Source organism: Cetorhinus maximus, chromosome 13 (assembly GCF_964194155.1).
Source record: "Cetorhinus maximus chromosome 13, sCetMax3.hap1.1, whole genome shotgun sequence".
NCBI classification, from domain to species: domain Eukaryota; kingdom Metazoa; phylum Chordata; class Chondrichthyes; order Lamniformes; family Cetorhinidae; genus Cetorhinus; species Cetorhinus maximus.
In genome coordinates this window covers 21,577,376-21,597,518 of record NC_135891.1, presented here as the reverse complement: position 1 = coordinate 21,597,518, position 20,143 = coordinate 21,577,376, and the positions used below count along the sequence as shown (strand labels likewise).

The following is a 20,143-nucleotide window of genomic DNA, read 5'->3' as shown; positions in this document are numbered from 1 at the left end:
TTTATCTCTGCTAGCGTCATGAAAATATAATAATTCTTATAATATTCTTGTGATTTATTGTATAAGTAGGTTAATAGTGGGGTTTGGATAGTTTGCATGTGTGTGTGTGGAGTGGGGTGGGGGTGGGGTTAATTGAATTGGAGACAGCTGGTCTGGAGGCTTTGACTCATCAAAAGAAGCCAGGTTTGAAATGCTAAATACGTAAACATGGCTGAAGACTTAGAATGTAAGAGGAGAATTTGCATTTTTAGGTAAATCAAGGCAGCTTTAATTTCAAAGAGAAGAATTTCCCCCCCCCCCAGTCGGGAGAGGAAGTTCAGGAGTGGGAGCGTGCAGGCGCACCTCCAATCGGTGCCCCCAATGGGGGGTGCGCCCCCATTTTATGTGGACGGGCCAATTAAGGCCCGCCCAGCGTGACGTCTGCCGGGAAACGCTATGCACTCCCTGTGTGGGCGGGGGTGGGGGGTAAATCCTCTCAGCCGAGAGTGCGCTCTTTCGCGCATGCACGCAGAAGAGCGCACTCATCTCCCTGAGGCTAAGTGCTACCTCAGGGAGATCGGCTTCAAATTTAAAAATGGTAAATGTGGAGAAATAAAATTTCCCTTACATGTCCCCTCACGTGACACTGTCACATGAGTTGGGACATGTCCATCACTTTCAATTAAACTTTTATTAAATTTTTAAAAACCTACATGAAACCTCATCCCGACTGTTCTGGTAGCATGATCAAGTTTCCCTCGTGGATTTGATCTGCCTGGCACACATCATCTGCCATGTCATAACACTAGATGTGACAAATGACTTTTAACTATTAACATTCAAAATCAACAGTATGGCATAGAGTCATGTATGACCCCAAATTTACTCAACTTTTTCAGTGACTTTGCACTAGAATGAGTTTTGTGCATATTTTGGTCTGCAAGTTAGGATAAATCCAATGTACACAGGTTTTTGGTCTATAATGGCTGTACTGTCATTTCTAGTCCGATCCAAAATATCTTTATGTGTGTGCACAGTTAAGCTGCTGGGAGGTCATTATCATATATTATATGATACGCAATGGTATAGGAGTGTCCAAATGGTGAGTAGCACCCTAAATATACCAAGATTAATTCACAATGAGATGGTGCCACCATCAGCTGATATTGATGGAAGCTTTCTAATCTGCCATTTGGAGAATCTTTGAAAGGTGGTTGTTGAAGTTATGGAAGAGCTTTTGAAGCAGAAATTTTGATTAAACTTGTACAGAGATAAAAGGAAAAGCTTCACATGGCTATGCAGTCATAGCAGGGGCGTGGGAAAAATTAAACAGTTCTTTCAAAGAGCTGGAACAGGCGCAATGGGCCAAATGGCCTCTTCCGGCGCTGTATGAATCACACCCGTAGAAAATGCAATTTTTTAGTGTACACAGTTTGCAAATTCAATAGTTTGTCATGTTTTCTTTTAAAAGTTATATCCAAAATTTCTTAAGAGAAACTCAAATTATAGTCTGAAAATTGTCCTTAATTCATGAAACTATGAGAAATTAATGATGTTTTTAAATTACAAGCAGGACACTGTAGGGTTCTATAGAAAGGCTGGAGGCTTTTTTGTGCATAGCATGGTCCGTTGGCAATAACATCCTAGAATATTGCTGGTCTCTTAAAGCTCTGAATACTGATGAAGTAAAGGAAAAAGATTTTGATTGCTTATTTACATATCTGAAGGTTAAAACTTGCCTTTCATCCCAGATACAAGAAGCTTATAAAACTTCAAGGGCTATAATGTCACTATATTTACACATATAATGCAATATATATATCATTGGCAATAAGGTGGGCTTATAAAATAAAAAGGGTTATTATGTATAGAATAACAGCTGGGCTCATGTTCATTGCCACAAAGCTCAATCTGCTGGTGAATATGATCTGAACCTTGAAATTATATTAAAACAACATGATCCTCATTTTACATTGCTATGTTGGGGAGACGGTAGTTTAGGTGGTAATGTAATTGGATTAGTATTCCAGAAGCCCAGGTTAATGACAGCTATCATCGATTGTTGTAGAAACCCATTTGGCTTACCAATGTCCTTTAGGGAAGGAAATCTGTCATCTCCAATCAATCTGGCCTACATGTGACTACTGCAGATCCACAGCAATGTGGTTGACTCTTAACTGCTGTCTGAAATGGTCTAGCAAGCCACTCAGTTCAAGGACAATTAGGGATGGGTAACAAATGCTAACCTGGCCAGCGACACCCACATACCAGGAATAATTTTAAAAATTATTGTATTCCAGCTCGCCAATATCATGGTAGTCTTTTGAGAATAATGGTGGATGTAATGTCATGTGATAGATGAGTGAGTATAATAGCTACCATGATGAATGTTCTCGGGTGCATTATATTATCTCACGTGACAGGGCCAATAATACAAAAAAACATTTTTGATGCTATCATAAAAGAAAGTTCAAACCTCCAGTATATTCTATCATAATGTATAAGTAATCTCCTTAGAGTAACATTATGCTGTTACTCTTTCATTATCATTGAAATAAATGAAGTGGAAAAGCTTTTGGTCTAATAAAGGTTACTCCATCTTGAGCAGGTCCCTCTCCACGAAGACTGGAATAGCACTCTTTCCCGTGGAAAAGTGGGGGAAATTCCCTGTCGACGAATGCGTAGCGGCAGCTACATAAAGGCAATGGGAGATGACGACAGTGAGGACTCTGAAATGAGCCCTAAGCCATCCCCAAAGACTGCAGCAAGACGTCAAAGCTATCTCAAGGCCACACAGCAATCACTCAGTGAGCAGATCAGTCAGCGGAAGTAAGTTTTCATACTCATTTCTTCCATGCGTCCTGCTGTTTTGTTGCAGAAAAAGCATTGTTTTTATTTTGTTAGGTAGTGCCTCATTATCATGACTTTCATATTTCTTTTGGGAATCATTAAATTGTTAAGTAGCTTTTGTAACCCAGGGATTTGTGAACGGCTGTGCTCGATTCAAGAAACTGACTGTTAATAACAATGACAAAGTGATCTTGCTTTAGGAAAACACGTTTAGTGGAAGGAAGGTTTTCTTCGTTCTAAGGTCCCTTCATAGTGGAACTCACAGTTTGGTGCTTCAAATAAATTCATGATTTGGTAAATCAAACTGCTGTCCTTTCCATCAAGAGATTTCAGTTGGAAACCAGCTCAGAAATAGAGAATTAAAGCAACATCTTTCTTAAAGGGCAGGCCTCATCTTGCTGACCATTTAAAATGTTGACATGTTTCAGTGGGCAATAGATTGTGCTATTTCTATTGTGATAACCATAACATTGGTTTAAAAAAAACGTTGTGCAGCCAGGATCCATAGCCCAGGATAACGCTTTCAAATGATGTGATAATGTAAGTTTCTGCTGTAGTGACTCTAATATTTTGCTAACAAGTGGGAATAAAAAGGGATGTTGAGCGCACGCACACACACACACTCTCACTCTCTCTCACACACACAAGCGCACACACATACACACACACACACACTCTCACTTTCACTCACTCTCTCTCTCTCACATACACAAGCGCGCACACACATACACACACTCACACACTCTCACTCTCACTCACTCACTCACTCTCTCTCACATACACAAGCGCGCGCGCGCACACACACACACACTCACTCACTCACACTCTCTCTCACACATATACAAGCGCACACACATACACACACACACACATTCTCACTCTCACTCACTCACTCACTCTCTCTCTCTCACATACACAAGCACGCACACACACACACACATGCACACACACACATTATTAGAATGATCCATTGCAACATTTGCTGTTAACCAAAATGCAATAGATTAAATTATTACTCAATACCTTTCCCTCTTCATACTAACTCAAAGGCGAAACGAACAGGTGCCTTAAAATTGGTTTTCCTTCTGGCACTAGGCTACTAATATTTTATTTGTAACACGAAAACATGGAAATAGATGTACAGTGCTATAATATGCCTTCTTTTGGTGTATTACCAGTAGTCATCGGTCATGTGTGCTCTGCCCAAAGGTAGGTCATTGGCTCATTGTCTGCTAATGTTTCATCCTGAGCCATTTTCTTTCCAGTTTTTGCCAGTGGGGTTTTGCCATTGCCTTCTACTCTCAGGGGTAGGTCCCAAGTCTACCTGAGCCAAAACAGGAATTGAACCCATGTTATTGGTGTTATTCTGAACCACACAGTAGCCAGCAGGCCAACTGAACTAACCAGCCCCCCCATTATCAGTAGTGCACAGCACCAATGGCACCACTTGTTGCTCACAGCATTTTTCTGAACCTGTCAAACAAATCAATGCAGTTAAACGTCACAAAATAACACTGTCATTGAACAGTGAAGCAATTAAACTAATAAGTGGTCGAAAACATGAAAAAAGTTCTGTCTAAAATGTCACAACAAGGTAAGCTCTTAGTGCTTCAATGTATTATTATAGAGTGGAAAGTTATAGATTTATACCAAAGTTTGTGCCACCAGGGCTCCTATGCCAACATTTTAAAACAAATTGAATAATTTTAATTGACACTTTAAAGGCTATTAAATCATGCAGTCCAAAAATGTTCTAACTGGATAAAAGTAATGTGAAACTTGAAAGTGGCATCATCTTTGTGAATATGTTTTTGAAATTTATTTCACTTATCTAGAAATCTGTGATGCAATGGCCAAAATTGCTTTAAACCACTTTACATTGGTTGCTTGTGACATCATCATGTAATTGGCACATGGCTCTGATAGCAGGGTTCATGTTTCCATGAAAAGTCAACATTACAACCAGAGGCTTCCCATGAAACTAGGGTCTAGAAAATTAACCACACAGTGCCTGTTTTTCAGTTGCTATAAGCTTCCAATGTGGGGTAGCACATCGACATTCCCAGCCAGGAGCATGCCACCTGCCACATTGGATAAGGTAGATGTGTTGGCAGCAGGAGTACATGTCAGGAACATTTAAACGTCAGACAATTTATTCAGATTAGGGTCCTTCGCAATTTGCAAGACTTTCTATTGCCCTAGCACTTTACTTGCCATGTGCTGATCACACCACAGCAAAACATGGCAACCTGACCACTTGGTGAGGAAATTGTCCAACTCCTCCAAATTCACCCAAATTTAAATTTTCCTAATTAAAATCAAATCAATCCAATTTGGATTTTACATTTATCTCAGAGTTCTTCCCTAGTTATAACTGCATTTTCTAGTCTGTCAATTTGATTCCCAACTCTGAAGGTACATATTGAGTTAGGTCACCTCAATCACAAGTGCCAGATTATACTGCCATATGCACTGGCTGCTCAGACTTTCCTCTAAACACTTGAATCTTGCTCCCCTAACATCTCATTCAAGCCAGTGCTGCGTCCAGCTAGTGGCTGACCAAAGGGATGGAGATCTGGAAAACCACTCCTCTGGAAACTCCTTGTGGAACTGTAAACCTTCCACTTGATGGCAGGAATGATTTTCCTGGGAACTAAATCATATATGTATTTGTAAATATTATTTACTTCAATAACTCAAAGGCATCTTTTTGCAAAAAAGAATTGAATTATTCTGCCATTTAAATTTACCAATTTTGAATTCAGAGTAGACTGAACTTGGTGGTTCTCTGACTTTTAAAGGCAAGCAGAGGATCAAATCCATATAAGGAGCACAGCTTTGCAGGCACACCCTCTGTTAACCTGAAGTGCTAGTCTTGTGCCAACAGGTAGCTTTTAAATAGCTGTGTTTATTCAAGTCATGAAATGATGACACACAATGGAATATTGGTCCTTGTGTCAGCTCCTCAGCATATCCTATTGCAGGGTTACTTTGGATTTGATAATTACAAAAATTGTTGTTGTTGCTGCTTGTAGCAACTCCTACCAGGAGATCTGCTGTCATGGTCTGTCACGCTCTCCTGTCTCGCACCATCCTCACACATCCACTGTAGCTCTCCTGTGACATCCATCATCCAACTATGCCTAGGTCGACCCCTCTTTCTGCTGCTTTCCACTTTGCCCTCTCTGCAACGTCTCAGCTCTGACCAAATGGCCAAAATACTGACATTTTCTTTTCTGGATGTCACTTCTTAAGAGTTCTTTTTGTACTTACCACTCCATTGGTCTTATGGCTTGTATGGAATTTTTAGCATAAGACTTGGCATCCAAATTTCAAAGGACTTTATTTTCTTCCACATACCTTTATTTATTATCCAGGTTTCTGAGGCATACTGGAAGGTGTATAGAATGTAGCATCTTATGAGTTTTTCCTTATTAAAAGCTTGAGTGTCCTTGTTGTTAACATATCCTTCATCTTCACAGAATTAATTTTGGCTATCTCTATCCTTCCTCTAATTTCAGCATCACATCTACCGTCTTCTGCTATCATTTGCCCTAAATAGACAAACTTATCTACTTGTTCTAGTGTGACACCATCAACTTCAATCTTCACGCTGGTTTCTTCTAATGCATTCCTTCTAACTACCGTTGTTTTTGTCTTTTCGGTGTTCTTACTCAATCCATATTCTAAACTTCTAGATTTTGCGTGATCTAAGATATTTTGTAGAGCCTCTTTGATTCTGCAAATAGTGCTGTGTCACCAGCGTACCACAGGTTTGTTATGTTCTTGCCTCCAATTTGTTGCAATGTGATATAAATCTTTTGTCTTTTGGACAAGGAGTTAAATTGAGGTCCACTTAGGTAAAAGATCCCATGGCACTATTTCAAAGGGGAGGAGGGGAGTTATCCAAAGTGTCCTGGCCAAAAGTTATCCCTCAATCAACATCGCAAAAACATATTATCTGGTCGTTTTTGTTTGTGGGAGCTTGCTGTGCAAAAAATGGCGGCTGTGTTTCCTACATGACAGCAGTGACTACACGTCAAAAGTACTTCCTGAGCTGTAAAGCCCTTTGGGACATCTTGAGGTGGTGAAATGCGTTCTATAAATGCAAGCCTTTCTTTTCAAATACATTTGAGAAAGCCTGAATCTTAAAAGGAATATTAAAACTCTTCCTTATTTAGTGCTTCCTCCCCACACACATCTTTTACACCACACTGCAGATCTGACAATAAGAGAACCAGGACTCTATTGCCTGGGAATCCAATAGACAATTGCCTCTAATAGGACAATGTCAGCTCAGCTCAATCTTAATTAGTCACATCCCATAGGCCAAACAATCACACCTTTTCGCTCCTTTGCAAATCTGAGGCTGACTACTGAGAAACTGCAGAGGACACCCTGGAGCCTGGATAGGAACGACTCTATCATTTATTTTAGGAGACTGTAAAGTCCTGGTATTGATGAAGCCATTCGATTAGACTAACCCTAATTATCAACTGGGCACCAGTACAGCATCCACATCAATAGGATGAAGATTTCACTCTCACTAGAGTTCACTTCATTTTCTGATTCACTAACAAAACAAAACAATACAGAACTCACAATTTAATGCTTAGGGTTATTGTTTGCTTATGGTTATGGCAAAAAAAACAATAGTTTTGTACCCCATGCACAGTTGTAAAATTGCCAGTGTATACTAAACACTGGTAAATTGAACAGACATTCCACAACCTGGTATTCAAAATTTCCATATATTTTAAAATACGGCCTGTTGATGGTTTCAGACAGTTTCAGACAGTTTCAGCCTTCATGTCCAAAAGACAAAAGATTTATATATCACACTTATTTCCATCCAAGAAAACTCAACACAGCAAGACCATATTTTCTAGGTTAAGAGCATGCTTTTAGCTACCAGAGTGATAACATTACAAAACCTTAATACTACTGAATAACAGGCAAACTAAATCTATCTCTGGCATATTTTTTCACAAGTGAACCAGAATCTATAGCTGGATCTTGAATAAAGTTGAGAATTCTGCTGCAGTACCAAACCTGCAAGTTGAGTCTACACATTGATCACTCTTTTTATGAAGTTTTTCCTGCTATCTGTCCCGAATTGACTTCTCAGTTCTGCCCTCTTCTAACCATTGACTCAGCTTTCCTTAAAGTAGCACTTTGGATTTAGTTTATTAATGCCTATAAATGTCTTATAAAGTCTATAAATTCATAATTGCCTTCCTTTATGGAAGACACATTGTTTTTATTAATTCATCATATTCTTTGGTCAATTTATAAGCTTCTTTAAATAATTATGAATTGAATTCATAATTCAGCTGACCCAACCCCTCTAATAGTATGCCTATAAGTCAATGCAGTGACAGACACAATAATAAGCATCTGTCACTGTCAAACAGATGAGGAAACAGAGTCAACAGCAGGTGAGTGACAATTGTGCAGCTATATGAGCTCGAGCTGCCAATATTTAAAATGCTGGTAGCTCAAGAAGCTAAGAAGAGCATTATGCCTACTTGCTATGATCTTTCCTTGGCCCCCATCAATTTCTCAACAGTGTTGCCCCTTGGCGGCACCATCCGAATACACAGCATCAGTTTACACAAGTACGCCAGAGAATAACCTGCAATGGTTTCGCTTCCTGGTCCTGCATCATTACGTCTGGAGATCCCCAAGGATCTATCCTTGACCCCTCCTCCTCTATAATTCCCATCTACATGCTGCCCCGCAGCAGCATCAACTGAATACAGATCAAGTTCCATATGTACACTGGCGACACTCACCTCCATCGCATTACCACCTCTCTTGACCCCTCAACTGTCACATTATTTGTCCAACATCCAATATTGGATTAGTAGAAATTTCCTCCAACTAAATACTAGGAAGACTGAAGTATTGGCCAGGATTTTCTGGCCTCGTTGCGGGCAGGACGCACCGCGGGTGAGGAGGTGCTCCAGCCAGAAGCCCATCGATTTGCAGCGGGACCGGAAGATCGTGGCGGCGGCTGGGTGTGCAAAATCCCGCTCATTGTCTTTGGTCCCTACCCCAAACTCTGTTCTCTGATCACCATTTCCAGCCCTCTCTCCGACAACTCTCTGAAGCTGAGCCAGACCATTTCCAACATCCATGTTGTGTTTGACCCCAAAATGAAATTCCAATCACACATCTGCTCCATCACCAAGACTGACTACTTCCACCTTTGTAACATTACCCGACTCCCACCCTACCTCAGCTCATCTAGCGCTGGGGCCCTCATCCTTACCTTTGTTATCTCTAGATTTATTAAAATGCTTTCTTGGCCAGCCTCCCACCTTCCAACCTAATAAACTTGAGCTCATCCAAAATTCTACTGTTCTTATTCTGGCTCGCACCAAATCTTGTGTTCAACCATCGCCCATGTGCTTGCTGACCTTCGCTAGCTCCCAGTTAGACAACATTTACAACCCCCATTCTTGTTTTCAAATCTCCCCATGGTCTTGTCCGCCAGCCCAACGAGCCTTCGAAATCCCTGTGATCCTTCAGTTCTGGCATCTTGCGCATCCCCGATTTTAATCATCTGTGGCAGCTATGTGCTATTAGCTCCCTTGGCTGTAAGCTCTGGAATTTCCTCTTGCAAGAGCAATTTTTTAATTGAAATTTACAAATTTGGAGAGAGGATGTCCTGTAGAGGTGTTCCCCCACCACCCCTCTTCCCAAACCCAGCAGTGGTAGTCCTGCTGCAAAAGTTATTATTTAATGGGGAGGGGAGGCGATGGCATGGTGATATTGTCGCTGGACTAGTAATCCAGAGGCCCAGGGTAATGCTCTGCAGACCTGGGTTCAAATTCTGCTACGGCAGATGGTGGAATTTGAATTCAACAAAAAAATCTGGAATTAAGTCTAATGATGACCATGAAACCATTGTCGATTGTTGTGAAAAACCCACCTGGTTCACTAATGTCCTTTAGGGAAGGAAATCTGCCATCCTTACCTGGTCTGGCCTACATGTGACTCCAGACCCACAGCAATGTGGTTGACTCTTCAATGCCTTGAACAAGGGCAATTAGGGATGGGCAGTAAATGCTGGCCTAGCCAGCGATGCCCACATCCCATGAATGATTTTTGTTAAAAAAGTTAAATTTTTAAGTTTGGAGAGAGGATGCCGCCATTTTGCAATGTCCTCTCGTACCTTCCCTTGCAGCCTGCTGCTCTCTCCAAGCTGCAAGGCCTCTCATTGGTCCTCCAGCTTTGACAGCCTGTCCGCCATTTTTAATTGGATGGTATTAAGCCTGCCTATTGACCATTAATTGGCTGTATCAGGGAAACTCACAATGCCTAACTGTTTCCCATACAATGCAGGTACACAATGAGCCTGACAGCAGGGCTCAGACATCGGGGGGGTGGAAACGCTGTCCTTGCTGTCCAACTTGCATCACTCTGTTGTTAGCTTTGCGAAAACTGCATCTTACCCACCGCCGCAACATTGAAATGCACAGAACAATGTGAAGCTGCTGCATTTGCTTGGTAGATACAAACTAAATTCACCACGGAAAGTTAAATCTGATTAGCACAATCGCAAGTACTCTTTAAGTTTGCATAAGTGCTAATGAACCCTGTTGTTGGAGATTGTAAAAATATCAGGTTACTCTCTGCCTCTCTACCTCGCTCTTCTGCTTTAAGGTGCTCCTTAAACCTTTAACTGAGGTTTTGGTCATCTATCCTGATATCTCCTTCTGTGGCTCGGTGTCAAAATTTCTTATTAATAACACTCTTGTTAAGCGCCTTGGGATAGTTTATTACATTAAATGTGCTATATAAATACAAGCTAATGTTGCTGTCAATCTCCTTAAGAAATGTTTTAATCATTTTACTTTCTCATCAGCCAGTTGAAAATATTCTTTAATAATTATACCTTTAACAGCGTATTTTAAAGAATACTATTCTCTAGAACAACAGAAGCCTACAACAAAGTTTCCCATTACTCTTTGAAATGGGCTATGAAATCACTGCCCTGACCATAGGGGATGTTGCCACCTGCTGGTTGATATCTTTCTAACAAGCAAACTGTCTTTTCCTCACTGATAGAAAGTACAGATTCCTATCTTTAAGGTATATTAGGTCAGATGCTGCTGTAACTGGGTATCTAACAGCGCCCACCTTTAGTTAAATGTGTCCCTGTACCCTTCAGCTCAAAGCATTTTTTCCCGCAAATTTGCTGAAAGTGTGGGCTGAAAGTGACAGAAACAGGATATCTGGGGACCAGAGTGAACAGGGCAACCCTCCTTAACCAATCAGATTGAAGGATGGAAGGGAAAAAAACGCAAGGACAGAGTAAAAGGGTGAATTAAAGGAGTAAATCAAACCAGGTGCAGAAAGAGAAATAAAGAATGAGAAAGGAAGATTGAATTAAGGGAGAAAAATTAAACAAAAAGTAATTTTTTTACATTTTAAACTTGGCATTTTTAAAATCTCCAACAACAGGTTCATTAGCACTTATTGCAAAGTTAAAGAGTACTTGCGATTGTGCTAATCAGATTTAACTTTCTGTGGTGAATTTAGTTTGTATCTATCAAGCAAATACAACAACTTCACATTGTTGAGTGCATTTCAATGTTGAGGCGGTGGGTAAGATGCAGTTTTCTCAAAGCTAACAACAGAGTGGTGCAACTCAGACAGGATTTTCCCTCCAGGTGTCTGAACCCCACTGTCAGGCTCATTGTGTACCCGCATTATGTGGGAAACAGGCATTGTGGGTCTCACCGAGTCAGCCAATTACTGGTCAAAGGGCAGGCTTAATGCCATCCAATTAAGGACAGCGGGCAGGTTCTCAAAGCTGGAGGACCAATGAGAGAGGCCTTGCAGCTTGGAGAGAGCAGCAGGCTGCAATGGAAGGTACGAGAGGGCATTGCAAAATGGCGGCATCCTCTCTCCAAATGTATAAATTTAAATTAAGTAATGGCTTTTGCAGCAGGGCTACTACTGTTGGGTTTAGGGAGAGGGGTGGTGGGGGAGCACCTCTACAGAGTGGCCTGCTGCTGCTGCTACAGCAAGCAGCTAGGCCTCCAAGCAATCTAACTGGCCCCTGTTACCTGCAGGGACCTGGAGATCAACTGAAAAATCCCAGTCAGGTTCCTTCAGTTAGCCTTAAGTGACCATCTCACCTCCACAAAAGTGACTCCTGGGTAGGATGGAGCAGGGAACTGTCACAATGGCCAGTGGGGCTATTTTTAGAATCGTCCCACCTCTGATCCCAACCCCAGCATGTCCTAAAATTCAAGCCCCAAGTTTTGGGTATTGGCATTTAACCATGCATTTACTCCTAGCCTGAGGTTGCTGTATAAGTAACAGTAAGAGTGCCATTAGTCACCCTGTTATTTTGACAGGAATATCTGGTGCCTTGGTTCAGATTTAAGATACCATGCCCAAGTGCACTGTATTTTTGTCCCAGATACAGTGGGGCCAATTTTAACTTTGTGGAAACATTAGGCAGGTGGCGGGAGGTGTGATCACATTACCTGCCCAATGTCCTTGCAAGAGACCTGAACCATTTCAATGGTTGAACCTTGAATCAACACAGCAAGCCGCGATGCTGAACCAGTGTCATAGGCAGCTCACCATTCAGGAGAAAGACACACAGGAATTCCAGTAGCTGCCATATGCAGAGCCAAGCTGGAAGTGATAAGTTAAAGTCAGTTACACGGCGGTGTGCAGAGGGGCTGGTTGTGGATACAAGATTTTTGTGGGGTCAAGAGGACTATTCATGATCTACCTGATCCTACAAAATCTTTTATTTTAAAGTTTTTCTCTGAGTAAGGTCACCAGGGGGCACAAAATCAGGAGACTTTGCCTGAGTAAGACATAGACCAAGTGAGTAGCGAATTAGGTTCACGTGGTAAATTCTAGTAAGTCTTTTTCAGGTTTATAGATTATAGATTAAAAGTCAAGCTCTGACATAGAACTAACAACCTTCAAGTAAGTTAGACTGTACCTTGTTAAACAGGGAACTGCCTGCTAATGGCAGTTATCTTTCAATCAGCTGAAAATAGTTGGTTCAATTGATGTTAATTACTGTAGCAGGAAGCTAAACTAGCTAGTGACTCATCAAAGGGTCTATAAAAGGGTCGGGCTTTCAACGTGCACGGCCTGTTAGGGGCGCACAGTCTGGAGACGATGCCTGAGTGAGACGTAGACCAAATGAGTAGTGAATTAGATTCATGTGGGAAGTTCTGGTAAGTCATTTTCAGATTTAAATATAGATTAGGAGTCAGGCTCTGACATAAAACTAACAACCTTCAAGTAAGTTAGATTACCTTGTTAAACAGGGAACTGCCTGATAGTGACAGTGAGACGTAGACCGAGTGAGTAGCGAATTAGGTTCACATGGGAATTCAATGCATGAGGGAAAGAGGTGCTTTAAGAAAGATTTATTGCAATGTGTAAAGTGTGTTATGTATCAGTCAGATTTATCAGTAACTACAGTAACTAGTAAGATTTATCAATAGTTGTAAGGTTTATTAGGTTAAGGCCAAGTACATTTAATATAAGTAAACCAAAGTAAAATAAAGCTAATGTAAGTGAAGTTAAGACATGATGGAACAGTTCAGTCACATGGAAGGTATGCAGTATGTGGGAAGCTGTGGACGCTACTGATGACCTAGAGAACCACGTGTGCTGGAAGTGTCACCAGCTGCAGAAATCTGAACTTTGGATTTCGGAGCTCGAGCGCAGCAGGAGTCACTGTGGCATATCTGCGAGGCTGAAGGCTATGTGGATAGCACGTTCAGAGAGGTGGTCACACATTAGGCTAAGAGCATGGAGGCAGAAAGGGAATGGGTGACTGCCAGGCAGCCCGAGAGAACCAGTTTTATGATGTGGCAGATGATGTGTGCCAGGCTGACCGAATCCGCAAGGGAAACTTGGTCATGCTATCACAATGATTTTGCAATTTGTACTTATTATGAAACGGTGTGTGCACTGAATTTAGTAGTAGAGTCCACTAAGACATCTAAAGATTTTAAAAATTAAATTAAAATATTTATTCACAAAATAAAAGATTTCAAGCACATACATAAGACTACAATTACTTAACGCTATAACAAATCCTAAAATTCTTAAATAACCTGACTCCCAGTTACACACCCCTTTTAAGACAACAGTCCAAAATAGATTTTAGATTTAAAACAAAACCAGCAAGTAAACACAGTACCCACTTGACTGTGGAATTCCAAATGGTTTTCTCCAACTTCAGTCACTGGACATAACAGACTTATGCACAAACGGCTGGAGGCTTCTTGAAGGCTGTTTCACACACTCCTGTTAGATCTTACATGGCCGTCACCTCACATAGCCTTTTATTCCCCTTTATATATGTTCCTCTCTCCTTAATTTGTAAATTCTATTGTTCCACATTTCTTTGGAACAGTACCTTTCCCATAATATAAAAACTTTCATGTTGCCAATATTGTCAGTAACCTTTGAGAAAAATAAACACACTCCTTAGTCTTGCTTATCTGGCTAGTTGTAAACAGACTAACATCCCTTTGAAATCCAAACAACCCCTTCACTTATCTAAAAATGCAAATTCCCTTCACACCTTACATGCTAAGCCAGCATCCATGTTTACTCATTAACATTTCAAACACCTAGCTTCTTTTAATAATTCCAAGCTTGCAGTCTCGCTGACTCCAAATGTAATTAAATCACACAGACAGACCCCTCTACACTCACACCCATCAACCTACTTTACAACAAACCAGACAAAATATTATGAAGATTATTATACTTTCGTAACACCAGGCAGTTAGTGCAGGAGGTCCCTGAGGACCTGCTCACTAATCGTTTTTCCGTTTTGGATACTGTTGAGGGCATTAGTTTCTCGAAAGAGTGTAGTCCAAGCCAAGCTCGTGGCACTGTGGGCAGCTCAGCTTACGGGAGGGGAGGAAGAAGTGAGGAAGAGCAATAGTGATAGGGGATTCATTAGTTAGAGGAGCAGATAGGTGTTTGTGTGGCCATAGACATGACTGCAGGATGGTATGATGCCTCCCTGGTTCCACGGATGAGGATGTCACAGAGCAGCTGCAGGACATTCTTCTGAGGGAGGGTGAACAGCCAGATGTTGTAGTCCACATTGGTACCAATGACTTAGGTTGGATGGGGGATGAGGTCCTGAAAGCAGATTTCAGAGAGCTAGAAGGAGATTTAAAAGCAGGACCTTTAAAGCAGTAATCTCATGATTACCTCCAGTCCTATGTACGTGCTAGTGAGTATAGAAATAGGAGAATTAAGCGATTGAACACATGACTGGAGAATTAGTGTTGGAGGAAGGGCATCAGATTTCTGAGGCATTGGGACTGGTTCTGCATCAGGTGGGACCTGTACAAGATGGACAGGCTGCACCTTAGCAGGCCCAGGACTAACATCCTCGTAGGGACAATTGCTAGTACTGTTGGGGAGGGGTTAAACTAAATTGGCAGGGGGAGCTCACATTCGAGGGAAGCAAAACTGGTAAAAGGAAGTAGAAAGTAGAAAGCAAAAATAGAAGACAGACAAAGCAATGGCAAGGATCAGAATAGAGAATAATGTTAAAAAAGCAGAATTAAAGGCACTAGCTGAATGTATGTTGCATTTGCAAAAGGTTTGATGATTTGAATGCACAAATTGAGGTAAATGATTCATTGCTGAGGCATGGCTACAGGATGATCAGATTGGGAACTGAATATCCACGGATATTCAGCATTTAAGAGGGATAGGCAAAAAGGAAAAGGGGATGGGGGAAGCACTCTTAATAAGGGATGAGAACAGTACTTTAGTAAGAGAGGACCTTAAATCGAAGGATCAAGATGTAGAATCAGTTTGGCTGAAAAATAGAAAGGGGCAGCAAACATTGATGGGAGTTGTTTATAGGCCACCACACTGTAGTGATAATGTATAAATCAGGAAATTAGAGATACCTGTAACATGGGTAATATAGTGATGATGAACGACTTCAATTTACACATATACTGGGTTGATCAAATCAGCACGAACGCTGTGCGGAGGAATTCCTGGGGCTGGATATTCAGCTTGGTGTGGAGGCACACGCCTGACAGGCACAAGCGTGAAATAGCGCGTGATGACGTCGGGTGAGCGTCCCAAAGTCATCGTGCACTTGCACAATATTTTGGTCTGTGGGCGCACATGGGAATCGGCAGCGCGCCCACCAACAATTAAGAGGGCTGTTAAACCCATTCATAAATTAATTATTCAAGTGAATTTTTCCCTGCCCTTCCCTGTTGGTGGGTGGGCAAAAAGGCCAAGCGGCCTTTGGATTTTTGAGGAAACCTCATCCATGGACAGGTTGAGGTTTCCGATGTTAATTAAAAATAAAATAAAAACTTTTAAATGTCATTTTTAACATGTCCCTGCTTGTGTGACAGAGTCACATGAGGGGACATGTTCACCTTAATTTTAAAACCTTTATTTTTAATGTTAGAAATCTTCAGCTCCCTGAGGCAGCTATGTGCCTTCAGGGAGCTTTCACTGAACGCACCCGCGCACATGTGCTAACTTCCGTGCTCATCCTCCTTTCCAACCCCCACCCAGGCAGCACTGTGCGTTTCAGCGTGCAATTCACACTGGCTGGCTGTTAATTGGCCAGCCAGCATGAAATCACAGTCGGGGCCCGATCGCGGGTGGTGGACCATTGTACGGCTGCTCCCAGGCCCACCCAACAAGGGGAAAATCCTCCCCTTGGAGTGTGAACGAGATAGGCTTCTGGAGCAGTACAATGAGGAGCCAACTAGGATTAGGCTATTTTGGATTTAGTGTTGTGTAATGAGAAAGGGCTAATTAATAACCTTGCTGTAAAGGATTCTTTGGGAAATAGTGACCATAATATGATGGAATTTTGTGTTAATTTGAATGTGATATAGTTATTCTGAAACTAGAGTCTTAAATCTGAAGAAAGAAAATTATGAAGGTATGAGGAGCAAGTTTGATATGGTGGATTGAGGAAAGATTTGACAGCCAATGGCTACTATTTAAAGAAATACTACACGGTCTACAACAGATATACATTCCTCAAAGGCACAAGCACCAAAGGGAATGGTAAATCAATTGTGGTTAACGAAAGAAGTTAAAGATTGCATTAGATCGAAGGAAGTGGCTTAAAAGGATGCCAAAAATATTGACAAGCCTAAGGATTGGGAGCAATTTAGAACCGAGCAAAGGAGGATCAAAAAACTGATTAAGAAAATATGAATGCAAACTAGCGAGGAACAAAAAGACGGACTGTAAAAACTTCTTTCGGTATGTGAAAACAAAAAGATTGGCTAGGACAAATGTGGGTCCGTTACAGGTGGGGACAGGAGAATTTATAGTGGAGAACAGGGAAATGGCGGCGAAACTAAACAATTACTTTGTACCTGTCTTCATGGAAGGAGATACAGAAGATCTCCCAGAAATACTAGGCGGCCTTCGGCCTTGTGAAACTGAGGAACTAAAAGAAATTAGTATTAGTAAAGAGGTATGTAATAATTATGGTTTTATTTAGTGTGTGATATAACTTTAAGAATAGTGCTTGTTAAAGAAGATCACATGTTCTTTAGCACCCAATAGGAGAGTAGCGTGGGCCCCCGCAGTAGTTAGTAAAGTAGAGATAGAGTTTGAGTTGAAAGCACACATGTAGTTGCTGCTGAGTTCCTTGTAAATAAACTTTAAGTTTCCACCCAGGAAGTGTCTGCTGATCAACTCTATCAATAGTATCAACTAGGCCATCACTCAAGGTAGTACTTGAAATGTTAACTGAATTGAAGGTTGATAAATCCCCTGGACTAGATGAGCTTCATCCCAGAGTGTTGAAGGACATGGCTAGAGAAATAGTGAATGAATTGGTGGTTATGTTTGAAAATCCTATAGATTCTGGAAAGGTTCCTGCAAACTGGAAAGTAGCAAATGTAACCCCGCTATTTAAGAAGGGAGGAAGAGGGAGAACGGAGAACTACAGGCCTATTAGTCTAAAGTCAGTAGTAGGAAAAATGTTAGGACCTGTTATACAGGATGTAATAATTGGACCTTTAGAAAAGAATGGTAAAATTGGGCAGTCGGCATGGATTTATGAAAGGGAAATTATGTTTGACAAACTTGTTGGAGTTTTTTAAGGATATTACTTGTAGCATTGATAAAGGAGAACCAGTAGATGTGATGTATTTGGATTTTCAGAAGGCTTTTGGTAAGATCCCACACAGGAGGTTAGTAAATAAAATTAGAGTGCATGGGACTGGGGGAAATATACTAGTATGGATTGAGAATTGGTTAACAGGCAGAAAGCAGAGAGTAGAAATAAATGGATAATTCTCAGGATGACAGGCTGTTATTAGTAGGGTACCACAAGGGTCAGTGCTAGGTCCACAGCTGTTCACAATCTGTGTAAATTATTTGGATGTGGGGACCAATTGTAATATTTCCAAATTTGCTAATAACACCAAACTGGGTGGGAACGAAAGTTGTGAGGAGGATGCAAGGAGGCTTCAAGAGGACTTGGATAGGCTAATTGAATGGGCTAGAATATGGCAGATGGAATATAATGTGATTAAGTGTGACATTATTCACTTCGGTAGCAAAAACAGAAAGGCAAATTATTTCTTAAATGGTGAGAGGTTGTGAAGTATGGTGTCGAAAGGGTGTCCTTGTTCATAAGTCACTAAAGATTAGCATGAAGGTGCAACAAGCAATTGGGAAGGCAAATGAGATGTTGGCCTTCATCTAAAGTCAGCCTCACAACACTTAGGGCAGAATTTTTACCTCGTCGTGCGAGCGCAGCAGACGGGCCCAGGAGAGGCATTTATTTCTAGAGGACTAGAATATAAAGGCAGGGATGTGCTGCTGAGGCTTTATAAGGCTCTGGTCAGACCACGTTTAGAATATTGTGAGCAATTTTGGGCCCCGTACCTCAGGAAGGATGTTCTGGCCCTGGAGAGGGTCCAGAGGAGGTTCACGAGAACGATCCCAGAAATGAAAGGCTTAACATATGAGGAACGTTTGAGGACTCTGGGTCTATACTCGATGGAGTTTAGAAGGATGAGGGGGGATTTGATTGAAACTTACAGAATACTGAAAGGCCTGGATAGAGTGGACGTGGGGAAGATGTCTCCATTAGTAGGAGTGACTAGGACCTGAGGGCACAGCCTCAGAGTAAAGGGAAGACTTTTTAGAACAGAGATGAGGAGAAACTTCTTTAGCCAGAGAGTGGTGAATCTATGGAATTCATTGCCACAGAGGCCAGGTCATTGAGTGTATTTAAGAGCGAGATAGATAGGTTCTTGATTGGTAAGGGGATCAAAGGTTACGGGGCGAAGGCGGGAGAATGGGGTTGAGAAACTTATCAGCCATGATTGAATGGCAGAGCAGACTCGATGGGCCAAATGGCCTAATTTCTGGTCCTATGTCTTATGGTCTTATAGGCCACGCAATGGACTGCTGCCCGCGATCGGGCTCCGATCGCAATTTTACGCTGGCTATGGCCAGCCAGCGTGAATTGTGTGGTGCAACGCTCAGTGTTGCCTGGGTTGGTGGTGGGGAGGGTGAGCGTGGGAGTCAGCACATGTGCGAGGGTGCACTCAGTGAATGCTCCCTGAAGGCACAGAGCTGAAGATTCAGGGAGCTGAAGATTTTTAACATTAAAAATAAACAATTGAAAAATAAGGAAAACATGTCCTCTCTTGTGACTCTGTCACGTGAGCAGGGACATGTTAAAAATGAGTTTTAAAACATTTTTTAAAATCACTGGTTGAAACCTCATCCCGCCCGTGAATGAGGTTTCACAAAAAATGCAAAGGCCGCCTGGCCTATTCGCCCACCCGCCAACCAAACGGTTAATTGATTAAGGGTCTTAATAGGCCGCTTAATTGTCGGCGGGCATCCTGCCACCTCTCATGCACGCCCGCTGAGCGAAATATCGCGAGAGTGCGTGATGACGTCAGGATGCTCGTCCGATGTCACCGTGCACTATTTTTCTCCCATTCGGGTCGAGCGCGACAAGGGAAAAATTCTGTCCTTGAAGTACTACTTCCCCATTCCTGCCCAGTGAAAATCCGCCCCAGTCTTTTCAAATGGTTTCAGTTGCCAGTACAGTTAAAACTTATAGAACATTACCAGAATGATGAAAATGTAAATGATTCATTTTATTGGTAGGACATGATATTATTAAGTCATTCTACTAGATCTCTGGAGTTTTTCTCCAGAGCAGTTCTATGCATTAAAGCATGTTTCTAAAAGTCGCGGCTTCGCTAGAAGATGTAATGTGATGCTCCCAAATATAATGTTTCTTTAATGCAAAAACTGCATT

The 20,143-nt window shown here is 41.6% G+C and overlaps 1 protein-coding gene across 1 annotated transcript in view; it reads left to right on the top strand.

Annotated features, from left to right (window-relative positions):
• Positions 1–20,143, top strand: part of dlgap4b (discs, large (Drosophila) homolog-associated protein 4b) — a 251,462-nt gene that overhangs the window by 59,386 nt on the left and 171,933 nt on the right. The window contains exon 2 of the mRNA XM_078555086.1: positions 2,588–2,808. Within this exon, the coding sequence (XP_078411212.1) occupies positions 2,588–2,808 (221 nt within the window). The remainder of the gene's footprint in view (positions 1–2,587; positions 2,809–20,143) is intronic.